Raw genomic sequence first — 13,917 nt, 5'->3', positions numbered from 1 at the left:
AACAACACCGCGAACATACACCGCCAACATGAGAAAATTACCAAACAAGTGCCCGTAACCAACCATGAGATGAGAGAGATCAAAGAGTCGCTATTTAGAACATCATGACAGAGATGGAAGTAGGTTAAAGCAAGTTTAGGGACTGATTTGTATGGAGTAATGGGTTAGGGTTAGTTTTCGAAGGTTTAAAGTAGGTTTAATGGTGGTACGACACACTAAGGGTAGAAGGGTTGGGTGCGAGTGCCGGGGGGTGATAAAAATCCACAAAAAAGAGGTTTCAAGGCGCTACTGCACTGTTTGGGTTATGGTTTTAGGGTTTCTCAGTTCGGAAAAGTGTTGCTACTCGGTCTTGTAGCTAAGCTTATCTAGTCGGTCGGGTTAAATACAGTGGAGGCCCACATTGTTTGGGTGATCCAAACCATTCATTTGAAAGCCCCTTACCTAGATAGGGTGTCCACAAAAAATCAGACCCAAAGGATGATCCTAACCCATCCAACAGTGGAGGAAAAAATGGGCAGATTTGTGGACAAACCGTGTCTGTCCATTTTTTCCCTTTTTTCCCTCCATTGTTGGATGAGTTAGGACCTATGGATCTGAATTTTTGTGGACACCCTATCTAGGTAAGGGGCTTTCAAATGAATGGTTTGGATCACCCAAACAATGTGGACCCCCACTGTATTTAACCCAACCGAGTAGCTAAGCTTAGCTACAAGACAGAGTAGCAACACTTTTCCCATATATATATAATGTAAATGCATGTTACATAGAAAGATAGAAATACCTCTCTATACGAGAGGTGTATAACATGACCTCTCAACAGTTCCTATATCAAATGAGCTTCCCATTGCCTTCCACAAAGCTTGCACCACAGCACCAGTTTCTGGTTAAGATGGAACCTAACAGGTATCCCCCCAACACACACAAACAAACAAAAAAATTATCCTTGATGGATTAATGCTATTCTAGGAGAACTTTCAGCCATGCACTAAAATGATATGTGATAAAGTTCCTTTCTCACAGATAGAGAGCATTGTTGGCAACAAATAAATCTACAATCATAAAGAAGTGTTGAACTCGAAATTTTTACAAATGAGTAATGATAAAAATGCCTCGGTAAAACTAGAGGAGAGAAAAAGGTATTCACGCCTACGAGAGAAATTTGATCTCAATGCATTTTATGCGTGATTCTCTTTCCATGCATGTGAAATTTGTTGCAAACAAGAAGATGACTGTTGAATGATTCAACGCGCACATGGTGGCAAAGGGCTCAGTGAATCACTTTGAAAATGGAACTATTCGATTTGCCTTAGCTTTGGCCCACAAATTTCAATGGAAATTATAAGAAATTGGTGCTAAAAATACCATCCTTACATGGTAGTCCCAAAGAGGAGCTCTTTAGGAAGCAGCTCGCAGGTCTTTGCTCAAGCTGACACCGATAGCTTAGTTTTTCGTCTCAAGTGAGCTATCTATGGTCTTAAACATGCACCTCAAGCTTGGTTTGAACATTTCTAGTATGCATTGGACTTGCATCGCTTTGAAAGGAGGGGTTTTGACAGACCGTTATTGACCATGATAATTTGATAATAATTACATGGTGTGTTTTTCTTATGATAATTTGATAGTAATTACATGGTGTTTTTTTTTCTTCTTTATTATGTGTTTGACTTTGACACTATTACAATTGGAAATGATGATGCTAAGATCACGTCGTAATTCTGAATTTGTCGTGAAATATTCTCAGGAGTTGCATTATTTTCTAAATTATATTTTGGATTTCTATTTCAATTCTTCATTTACAACATCGATTCTTCATATCTCTTGCTATGCCAAATTATATTTTGGATTACTGTTTCGATTGGTCAAGATCATGTTACTTACGGCCATGTCTGGCAGGCAGGAATTTTTTTTTCATGATAAACTAGTATCTCCAAGTGGTGAGAGAATGGGTAAGACGGGTGGGAGACGGAGAGAGATTTGAGACGGCACAATTAACATGAGGGTGAGCCGTGGCTAAAATCCGGAAAAAGTCGATCATATTTTGAGTATAGTTTTTTTGTTTCCTGATTTTTAGCCACTTCTCATCACTTGGAGACACTAGTTTCCTGATTTATGGCCACTTCACTTGTCCTACCCCTCTATCACCACTTGGAGACACTAGTTTATCATAAAAAATATTCATGGTAGTCAAACGTGCCCTAAGTGTCCTGTATAATCCCAAGTATGAAAATCTGTTAATCACGGTATACAATAAATTGCATGAAAGTAACTATATAGAATTCTTTTCCAGGTTAAGAAAGAAATTGAAGCATCTTGGTGATCAGTATGCTGTCGCTGAACAGCAATTTCAACAGAAGGTAAGCTTAAACATTGTTTACAGTTATCACTTTTTCGGTTTTAGTTTCGGGATTCATAGGGAGTGAAATTTTTCCTACATTTTTTTTTGTTTCCTTACATAAAAATTGTCTTTTTGGTTTTAAACATGAATATGTAGTTGAAGCAGAAAATGCTGGAACTTCAGCTTGCTGATCTAAAACTCCAACAACAACAAGAGAAGTCAGCTCAGGAACAAAGTCAGATGCATTTGTATGCTGAACAGGTTTCACAGTTATTGGAAACTGAAAAGAATCTGCGGTTACAGCTAGCAGCCGATGGGGAAAAGTTTCAGCAATTCCAAGTATACCATTTTATATGGAGATCACCTTTTAGCGTTCTTTAGAATACAAATTTCACCATGTCTTCTATTTATATTCTTAAAAGAGTACTTAAATGATCAACATCAACATGATAAATCTCCTTTGCATCATTTACATCTATAAGTATATGAAACACAGATTGATTCTAATTGCAAGTTTTTCTATGCAGGAAGCACTGGTAAAAAGTAATGAGGTCTTCGAAACATTTAAGCAAGAAATGGAAAAGGTATGTCCAAATTTTATTACGGACTTGTATGAGTAAGCATTGTTTTCAAATTCTTATGAGTCATACGAGTCAACTCTCGAGTCGAGTTGCTGGGCTTTCGAACGAGGCGGATGGGTGTCTCGCATAGTTTTCAAACTCTTACGAGTCGTACGAGTCGACTCCTGAGTCGAGTCAAGTCGTTAGGCTTTCGAGGCGAGTCGCATGGGTGACTCGCCTCTGTTGAAGACTCGTCCGAGTCATCTGGTGACTCGAACTAGTCACTGGGAGTCGACTCGAAAAAATATGACTCTTACAAGTCGAGTCGCTGGCCTCGGCTTTCTTGTTTTGTTGGTTGAAAACTTGGAAGTTGGAACTTAGAAATTAATTATTTTTGTGCATGCAAGTTACAAGCATATAGTTATTTATATTTTTGGCTTATTGCTTTATCCATGTGCTATTGGGTTATATTTTTTACGTGCTTCATCTTTTGATATATAATTATATTTTTTTCAACTAAATTTATGTTCTTGTCAAAAACTCTTACGAGTCACAAGCCGAGTCAAGTCATGAGTCGGGTCACGGGTTGACAACTATGCATGTAAGGTACTGGAATGCCTTCTATCTATAACATATATCTGTCATTGCTTTTCCTATGCAATCTTACAGACTAAAACTACATTCTCATTTGTCATTATTAACTTAAACTAGATGGCAAAATCAATGAAGGAGCTTAAAAAGGAAAACAATTTCCTGAAGAGCAAAAGCGAGAAGTCAGACGTGTCACTCATAGAACTTGTTGACGAGGTAAGTTGCATGCATTTTGGGTCCATTATAAGCATAATTATGAAATTTTTTGGAATGCCGTTAGGTAAACAATAAGCCAAATATTTGCAATATATAAGCTGTCCTCTATCAATATTTAATCTATTACAACTGTTTATGTTTTTTTTTTACCACACAGTAAATGTACATGTTTGTATAATAGTTATTGCAAAACCTGGTATTCCTTTGAGAACAAATCTTTTACTCCATCAATGGTCATAGGAAACTGTAGAAATGTCTCTGAAATTTCTGTCACAACTACCTGGTTGTGGCTATATTGAAATGCCATATGGAATATTCTTCCTAGTTGTATCTTCTACCTACAAATATATTCTTTCTCCTGGATTGTTTTGGCAGACTGAATATATCATGCCTTCAACGGTGCAACTACAGGGGCTTTAAATTTGAAACAGAAACATAAATTTATACTGGCCCATTAGGCAACAATAAGCCCGAGACATTGAGAAGAGATACATGATGACTGGAAGTTATAGAAAACAAAACTAATTTAGAACTGATCTATCTGATAAATAAGGGTCTGTGGCAGAGTCTTCACTATCATCACTACAACAATATGGAAATACAGGCATGAGAAGGTTGAAATTGGTTTCAACAGTGAGGGGTGACCGAAAGGTGGTAGTTATGTTGCATAGATTCTTCTAAAAGACAAAGTTTCTGTGTGAAATATCTGTATTAGTCTGGCATTCTACTAAATTCAGATGTGATGCTTTGCTTACAGCTTTCCTTTTTATCCTTCTGTACATTTCTCATATATAACCTATTTTGATTTTTGACCCTGTTATTACATAAAATTTTAAAATTGTAAAATTGAACAAGGTAAACGTCTCGTAGTGAACCTTTTTGGACCTCTGTGAATCTCTCACCATCGGATTCTCATCACTCACCATACTTTCTTCTTTCAGTGATAGTTGGTCTCACTGATTCCATAGTCCATACCAAGAATCTGATTTATTTGGTACTCTGGAACAGGAAGTGGAATAGCTGTGGAACACTTCTGTGAATTCCTCCGGAAGGAATTCAGCATGGGCAGTGATTGAGTCATCCATCTCACGACTTTACTTCCAAACCAATCTGTTACTTTGTTTGCGGAATTGGTAGAGGGACTCCGTGCTCCTCCATGGACCTTATGTGGAGGTCCAACCCGATGGCATGAATCCTATTTTCCTGTCAGTAAACACTTGCTATCAGAATCTGAAGAGTTTTGAGGTACTGTTTAATAGGAAAAAATAATTCGAACAAACCCTGTTTTTAGTTTTGCAAATTGGGTGCTTTTGTGTGGAAGACTATTGTGATATGTACCAGTTTATATCAGGGTCTGATATTTATTTCATTTCCCTTCGTGGGAGTCAGCTGACTCAGCTCTGTCCATGTTCTCAAAGGGGTCCTTGAATGGTTGGATAACACTGTCTTTGATATCCAGAGGTTTTGCGCCTCTCCTTTGGGTAACTTGCAAAATCAGTCCCTTTATCTCTCAACTCCGAAGGGTACACGACTAGATTTTTCATGGAAATGGAAAATGTGATATTATTTCTCAGAATTTTCATGTATCTTGTTGTAGGAGATGGAGAACGAGAATTGTGAGTTAGAGCTTGTGGCTCCCCCTCACTACAATATTTATATAATAAGAGAGAAGTGCAGTGACTATAATGCCCCTACTAGGCTTATTCTAGCGCTCCCCTTCAAGTTGGAATGTAAAAACTATACATTCCTAGCTTGTTACAGATATTGCTCAACTTTGCTTTATTCAATGGCTTTGTGAACATATCAGCCAACTGATCTGCAGAACAAGTGAATACAGTACATATCTCCCCTTTCTTAGTCCTCTGACAAATGAAGTGACAATTGACTTCGATGTGCTTTGTTCGCTCATGGAAGACTGGGTTTGTCGCAATATAGATGGCAGCCTTGTTGTCGTAGTATAAATGTGAAGGCAAATAAGGTACAATACCAATCTCAGACAGAAGTGATCTCAACCAGATAATCTCTGTACTCGTGTGCCATCGCTTTGTATTCTGCCTCAGCACTTGACTTTGCAATGACGTCCTGCTTCTTGCTTTTCCATGACACCAGGTTACCTCCTACAAAGGTACAATACTCGGTAGTTGATCTCCTATCTACAAGAGATCCAGCCCAATCCGCATCAGAGAATTCCTCAATTTGCATATGACCATGTCTATTGAATAATAGGCCCTTTCCTGGTGCATCCTTCAGATATTTAAGAAACTGAATCACCGCACTCCAGTGTGAGGTACGTGAGGAGCTCATGTACTGACTGAATGTTCCTACAGCATAAGATATATCAGGACGAGTAACGGTAAGGTATATGAGCTTGCCCACAAGTCTTCTATACCTGCCAGGGTCCTCCAACAGGTCTCATTCTTCTGGAACCAATTTTACATTGGGATCCATAGGTGCAGACACAGGTTTTACGCCAAGATTCCATGTCTCCAACAAATCCAAAACATCCTTCCTCTCTGATAGAGACAAACCACGAGAGGAGTACGCCACTTCTATCCCAAGAAAATATCTGAGCCGTCCCAATTCTTTTGTAGCAAACTCTCTTTGTAAGAAGGTCTCCAGTTTCTGTATTCCCCCTGAATTACTACCTATGATGATGATATCGTCAACATATACGAGAATGCACCCTGCTAAGGACTGATGACAAAATACCGAATGGTCTACAGCACATTGTCTCACACCAAATCGCATACCGGCCTCACTGAATCTGCCAAAACATGCTCGTGAAGACTGCTTCAAGGCATTTAGAGATTTCCTTAGGCGACAGACAGAAGAGGATACCATGTTAACTTACCAACTTCTCCAAAAGCTTAAGCTGTTGGAGAAAGGCGTTATTTTTCTTTTATACTCTAATACTCCCCCGCACGTGTGGCCCACTTGGCAAACACGTGGCACATGTGGTCCCACTTTGGCCTGACCATCGCATGTGGATTTTTGCTATTCGAGAGGTTTAAACTCGAGACCTTTGGCTCTGATACCATGTTGTAAGAGATGGAGAACAAGAATTATGAGTTAGAGCTTGTGGCTCCCCCATAACTACAATATTTATATAATAAGAGAGAAATACAATGACTATAATGCCCTTACTAGGCTTATTCTAACATATCTCACAAAAAGAAGAAGAAGATGCTAGAAGTTGTCTGTAGAGCTTGTAACAACTATGGAACCAAACTTTGAAACTTGTAAGACTTGCACCTAATTATTGGTAGTGAAGTTTCGAGTATTAGTTCACCAACTGAATAAACTGAATACAACAACCTCTTTAGACACGGATAGGGGCGTGCTATGGAGCCGTTCTTCTCCCTAAATTGGAAGATGATATGTCTCCTTGTTCAGAAAAAGAAAATGAGAAAAAAGAAGAAAGACGGCATTTCCTTGTCCAACAAACCTAGAGATATGCATTTGGCTAATAGAAAGCTAGCTTCTTTTAATTTCTTTATATGCAAACTTACTATAAAAACAAACCTAGAGATATGAGTTTGCCTAATAGAAGCTCGCTTCCTTTAATTTCTTTATATACAAACTTACTTTAAACAGAGAATCTCAACTAAACTCAACTCAACTAAGCCTTTGTCCCAAACTAGTTGGAGTCGGCTAATAAATCCTTTAGAAAATTTTCATGAAGAAGGTGAAAGAATCTACCCTACTCAAATTGACTAAGTCTAATCATGACACTAGTTGGGTTCGTCTACATGTATCATTTTCTTCTATTTTCTCCTATCCAAGGTCATGCTCTCTGTTATGTTCCTAGCCATCAAGTCTTTCCTCACTATTTCTACCCAAGTTGTTTTCGGTATGCCCCTACCTTTTTTACTTGAAACGGCGATTGAGAATCTTAATTTAAAGTGAAGGTTTTCTTATTAAAAGGGTTATTTTATTTTGGGAGTTGATAAATTTGCACCCCATGTAGGATAATTCGCACCCCTTATAACGTAATTTGTGGCAGACTTTTAACTCTTTTTGACGTCAAATCACGTTAAAGGGGTGCGAATTATCCTACAGGGGGTGTGAATTTATCATCACCCTTTATTTTAAGGATTTTAGTTTTTTGGACTTCTATCGTGAGAATCTGGTTCCTTGGTACATGAACCAAGTTCACTTAGCACCAAAGATGTGATGTGGTATCCCAATAGAACACAATTCACTTACTAATGACTAATTCTGAACTAGGTTTGCCCGATTCCCCAAAAATAGAACTAGTACATCACAATAATGCTCAAGAAACCGAAACTTGGAGAGAAGTAACTCAAAAGCATTCCGAGTCGACTCAGGTAAGTCAATGATTGACTTGAGCAAGTCAAATGAGGCCATGAAAAGCTGCACTTTGCATTCTTAGTATGCTTATTCATTTAAGAAATGGAAAACCAACATGGCATGCGGCTTTTAGGTGATTTGATATTGTTTTAAAAAAATTAAGTTTTTCCCTTTCTTTTTAAAGGAGTCTTGTATTGTCCTTTTCCCAGAAATGTCACCTCCGTTTTGTTCTTATAAAAAAAGGTAACTTTAGTGTAGACAAGCAGCCAGCTGTCTTTTCTGTTCCTTTTTCTCTCTGTTTGTTTTTGTGCAACATGCCGGTTTGAAAAGATAATAGTCTTACCCTATTTAAAAAACGAGAATATTTAGACGAAGGAGAAAAAAATGTGGGAAGGAGAAAAGGAGAAGCGCTGGAACAAGTAAAAAACACCCATTGTGGAACTTACCATTCTGCAACTTATGATTTGTTCTCCTGAATTTATGAATTTGTTTTCCTACTTGCAAGAATTCTTTTCTTTTAAAAAAATTGCATGGCATTGGAGGAGATAGCTACCACTGTAACTTTGAGAAAGGGTTGACCTTGTTTTTTCTCCCTTTCCCTGTGGATCGACTTGTTGGACCAATCTTGATTGTGTGGTCATGTCTTTGTCATCCATTCATTTTGAGGAGTATATTTTCTAAAGATTATTGAATATTAGATTTGTGGCGAACTTTGCACACTTTTCATTGTGGTTATATGTCCATCTAAAGAAAGAGAATCCATTTGCAAATAATAATCTTACCCTTGTAGTAAGGAGAAGATGTAGATGAAAGGAGCAAAAAACCGGCGGAAGGAGAAAAAGAGTAGCACTTGCCTATCCCTTTGTTCTCCATTTGTTTTGAGGACTATATTTTCTGAAAGTTCATGAATATCTTAGATGTATGGCGAACTTTGCACACTTTTCATGGTGGCTATATGTTTACATGAGCCAAAATAATCAATTTGCAGTTTTTGCTTTGGTTGAATGTAAACATGGAAGATTTTGGAGGCTGAGATTGATTTATTGATTCTTTGTGAGGTGAATCTATTGCTTTAGTGATATATGTTTGCTTCTCCCTTTTACTTTTGTCCAAACATAACTTTTATAGGTGTCTAATCCTTTCTGCTTCAAGTGGAGCTTTTAAAACATTATATTCTGGTAAGAAACAAGAATAACCAATACTAATGTTCTGGTTGTTCATATCTTTATTTTTGTCTTCCTAGAAATAACAAGAATGCGTCAAGAGACAAAGAAGACAAAAGGGGGACAAGATGTCCCCATAAAAAAGAAGAAACAACTAGGAAAAACAAAAATCAAACAAATACATCAAAAGGAAAGCCCTCTCGGTATTAAGGTCCCCTTATCCACTCCTTCCCTAAAAAGGGTCTTTGTGTAATGAGCTGGTAGAATTCCTCAATGTATTCATTCACACAATGATTCCTTGACGTAAATTTTGAAGCTTAGAAAAGAGAGTTTGTTCTATTCAAAAAATAAGAAACGAGAGTTTGTTGATGACTGGGTGGTAAACATTTCTCTCTTAATTTTGACTTCATCTTCTCCCAACTAGTTATCCCTGTCTTTTCTCTCCTCGCACAATCTTAAGTTGTTCCCACCAAGCTAAGGCATGGACCTTCAATTTGCTGGAAACTAACTTTGCGATATTCGGATATATCATTATATTTAAAAAAACCCAATCCAATGTCTTCACCCAGGCGATGAACTTCTCGGGGTATATTCATACCTTCATATGTTCGCACATTCCTTTGATTGAGCCTATAGTAACCTCACTCTTTATGCGACTTCATATGGAGCGCGATCATAGAAATGATTGAAGTCTCACTTTTTATGCGACTTCATACGGAGCCCGATCATATAAATGTTTGAAGTCTCCTTCCGACTCATCACCGTTGTCGTGTAGTGGAAGTTCTTGTCTTGGAAGGCAATAGGTGAGTTTGCTTTGTAGATCCTCAATTTTCACATCATGGTTATCAAGAGGTGGATTTTCCCATGCAAATCCATGTCCACGTCTCATCCAATCAAAGAAATCACAATCTCACCAAATAGAAACGAATAGGCTCAAGTACTAAATGATGCAAATTCAAAGGTATTCAAATATGCTTAATTAGAACTAGGGTAAAAATAATTACAAATGGACGTGGTGGAGGAGATAAAGGAATCACAGTATTAACATTACACAAAAGTTAAAGAGAAGATACTCAAGCTAGGTTGTTCATCTACTCCAAAAAAAGAAAAAAAGAAAAGAAAAAAAAAGCAAAGAAAAGCAAGCATTAAAGATTTGACAAGTTATAAAATGTATGAAAAGATGAAAATTCAACGTATGCTAATTATGAACAATCTACAATGCATGAAGAATTGAAATATTAAATGCATTCAACCTAGGAACACTCTACAGTAACAGGAAAAAGTAATACATTGTTCTAATGTAGTCAAAGTATGATCAAAGTATATTAACCATCATTATTTTCTTTAGCAAAAATGTCCACTTATGTTCATTGCCTGTTTTGTTCTTTCTTTTGTCCATTTCACTAGTATTCTTTTTTAGCATGGAATATGATGGAAAAGTCATCATTGATTGTTGAACCAACCTTGATGATATCTATTTTTTGGACTGCATCAGCTTCTTATGTGCTTCTCATAGTGTATATATAATTCGTCTTTCTGACTATCTGTCTACAGTCTTACTGTTTTGTGCTTTCTTTCATCTATGAAGCGTGAATATCTAAAGAAACAACTGGAAAAAGTGAAGAAACAGAAGGAAAAGCTTGAATCTTTGTGTCGATCATTACAAGCAGAAAGGAAACAAAATCTAGTTGGAAGCTCTACTTCTGACCCAGTTCATATTCAAGCCAAAATGGGTTCTGTAGAGGAACAACAATCCTGAAAGATTTTTCCACCAAACTCTCTTCTTTTATACGCCAGAAGTTTTTTACAGTTTCAATAGACAAAGAACCAGCTAATAGTAAGTATTTATATTTTGCTCTGGTATTGGTTTTTATTGATTGAGCGGTGCTACATGTGTACTGATTACATAATTTTTTGTAAGGTATGATAGGAGGGAACAATGACTTTTAGGTCATAGCACAAAGCATCATCCAATTGAGCTACAGGGCATGGCCTCAATCCATAGGCATGGAAATTTATTGAGACAGAATTATCTGTTCAAGTTATACATTCATGAAAATCCAAACTAAACAACATTTATAGAGGACTTTGAAACTGTGTCATGGATGAGCAAAATTTATAATACCTATATCATATACTACTATCAAAATTATGTCATTTCTTCACAGAATATAATGTTCCAGTGTTCCATTCATTCAGGACACATTCTGGCTATTAAAAAAGAGAAGAAAGCTAAACTTGATATTTGGAGCTCTATTTGTCTCTATTTATATATTTATCTATTTTTTTTTAACTATTTTTCTGTAAGCATGGATTGAAGGTGGGGCCTCAAGATGGAGCAACAAAGCTTCCTCTGATCAAGATACACACTCAACCATTTGTTTCTCTTTATCATTTGAATAGACCAAGATAATTTTATCACTGATATAAAGAGGAAATTTTGGTCGTTTAAACAAACATCTAAAGCAGAGTTCTAAGAACTTTCAAGAAACATTTTCAATAATCCATATCCCCTATGTATCTACTACTTTTGAAATTGATTGTGTTGGAAAATTTCATTGATGGCCCTAATCAATTCACTTTTGACAACAGAAATGATGTGTGTGCTCTCTTGTTTTGATAATGGCTCTCATAATTTTATTAAATACTTACTTTGATCAGCTGTTGATGACTTTTGTGGAATTCTAACTGCCTTTAGAAGCTAATTAGATAAGTGTAAAGATAAATCGGTGCCATTTTTAAAAATAAAAGCTTTAGAATTTCAATATGAGGCTTATATGCGGTAGATGATGACCATGAATTATATGAACTGTAATAATGTTTAGTAAAATTTTAGGCAATTTTTGAAGGGTTCCAAGGAAAACAATGAGCAGGCAGAAGTATGAACTGGGGTGCACTTGTTCGATGATCCAAACCATTTTTCCCAAGGTCTTGCTCTATGGATGGATGATGGAGCAAGACCAAGGAAGTGAAGGGTTTGGATCATTTTGCAAGTGACTTCCAATTGTAAGCATCGATTGTATAAGAACCCATATTGGTGACACCATAAGTCCAAATCTTAATTAAAATTGTATATGGGATTTTAATTCCAAAATTTAGTTGATTTTTGCCAAACTAATATTATATGGGATTTGCTAGGGACCATCGCAGAAGGCATTTTGCGGAGGGTCTGTTGCATGAGAGAGCAGCCACATAGGCTCACTTTTTAACAGATTTTGTCTTTATTCATGATGTGGCTGCTCTCTCATGCAACAGACCTTCCGCGAAATGCCTTTTGCAATGTTCCCTAGCAAATCCCATATTATATTGTACAAGTTGTAACAAATGTTTTATTTGGGATTTGCTAGCATCCATCGCATAAGTCATTTCGCGGATCGGCTGTTGCATGTGAGAGCAGCCACCACGTCATTGAAGACAAAATCTGCTGAAAAGTGAGCCTGTGTCTGTGTGGCTGCTCTCACATGCAACAGCTCATCCGCGAAATGTCTTCTGCGATGGACGCTAGCAAATCCCATTAACCTTGATATTACTAACATCTAAAAACCGACTCATGGTGGTAAAGGTAGAAGAAAGAAAAGGGTTTCTTAGAGACCTTAACCCTAGTTGTTAGCTGGTGGATGGATCACCATTGTTTCTACTTGAATCTCTCTGTCCTCCTTGGATGACAAAAGGTTGAAAAAAAAATGAAAAAGGATATTTAAGCCCATAAATATAGTAAATTTTGTTCTCTCAATTTATCTTTTAGCAGGTGTTTGGATGAGCTTATTTTCTTTTTTGCTGAAAGTTTTTAAGTCCATTGTAAGCTTAAAGTAGTGAAAAGTTTACCTTGTAAGTTGATTGAGAGAATCAAGACAAACAGTCTGGGAGTGAAAATGAAAGAGAACGTAACTCAAGCTGATTGTAGAAAACAAATGACCATAAAAACCAGTTTTTATAGTGTGTGGCAGTATATTCCAATATTTTTCAAAAAGTATTGTACGGTGCCCCCACCCCATAGGAAGATCCAAACCGTTGATTGTTGGGACACAACGTAAATAGGTTGTTGTGCCCCCAAAATCATTTCCATAGGATTATCCTAACCCTTCAATCTATAAAGGTTTCCATATTGTGCAGTTCCTCAACAAATAGAAGGGTTAGGATAATCCTAGGGCACACCCTATTTATGTTGTGGCCGAACAATTAGACAGGTTAGATCATCCTATGGAGTGTGTCATACCGTACTTTTTGAAAAATACAAGTTTGTATGGTCCTGCATCATGTAAAATCTCCTAATTTTCAATCTTCCCTCCAATTTTTTGAGTAAAAAAATTCCAACATAGTGATAAGTGAAAAATTATATGCTGCCCGAGCTTGAAGTTCCAGTATGTTAAAAGTACCACCCTTGATAATTGATCCAGCAAAACAGTCTCTTATAAAGTGGGCTACTGTTGGATTGAATATCAAGGGCAGTACCGTCAAATGGTACTTCACGCTCGGGCACTATATAAAATTTCGTGATAAGTAAACCTGCATTCGGGGGGCCATTACTAGTATAGAGAAGAAAGAGAACAAGCATCCTTCTAAAGAAAATCCAAGCCAAAAACAACCTTTTTGGTGATTTTTTTTGCTTGGATTTTGTTAGGAATTTCTTGAGACATCCCTTCCCGAATTTCAATGGTACACTGCCTACGAATCAACGGGTTTTGATGATGTGAGACCCAAAAACAAAGGGCATGTTTGCATATAGGGAAAAGAAAGATTT

At 37.1% G+C, this 13,917-nt stretch overlaps 1 protein-coding gene across 3 annotated transcripts in view; it reads left to right on the top strand.

Annotated features, from left to right (window-relative positions):
- LOC143880415 (alpha-taxilin-like protein) overlaps nt 1–11,377 on the top strand; it is a 38,866-nt gene extending 27,489 nt beyond the window's left edge. Inside the window, exons 8-13 of one of the 3 annotated variants that reach the window (XR_013251684.1) lie at nt 2,288–2,354; nt 2,492–2,674; nt 2,863–2,919; nt 3,607–3,702; nt 10,765–11,013; nt 11,098–11,377. Coding sequence is in view for 2 of the 3 variants with exons in the window: in XM_077383404.1 (XP_077239519.1) it covers nt 2,288–2,354; nt 2,492–2,674; nt 2,863–2,919; nt 3,607–3,702; nt 10,765–10,935 (574 nt within the window). In the remaining variant the exon portion in view is untranslated. Of the gene's footprint in view, nt 1–2,287; nt 2,355–2,491; nt 2,675–2,862; nt 2,920–3,606; nt 3,703–4,710; nt 4,921–10,764 lie in introns of those variants that run through there. The other 2 variants (XM_077383404.1, XM_077383405.1) reach the window with 2 other exon arrangements.
- The last annotated feature ends 2,540 nt before the right edge of the window (nt 11,378–13,917 follow it).

This window comes from Tasmannia lanceolata, unplaced genomic scaffold, assembly GCF_043159265.1.
Source record: "Tasmannia lanceolata isolate RefF3 unplaced genomic scaffold, GAP_Taslan_0.1 ptg000006l, whole genome shotgun sequence".
In the NCBI taxonomy this organism is placed as follows: domain Eukaryota; kingdom Viridiplantae; phylum Streptophyta; class Magnoliopsida; order Canellales; family Winteraceae; genus Tasmannia; species Tasmannia lanceolata.
This window is presented reverse-complemented; position numbering and strand designations above follow the sequence as displayed.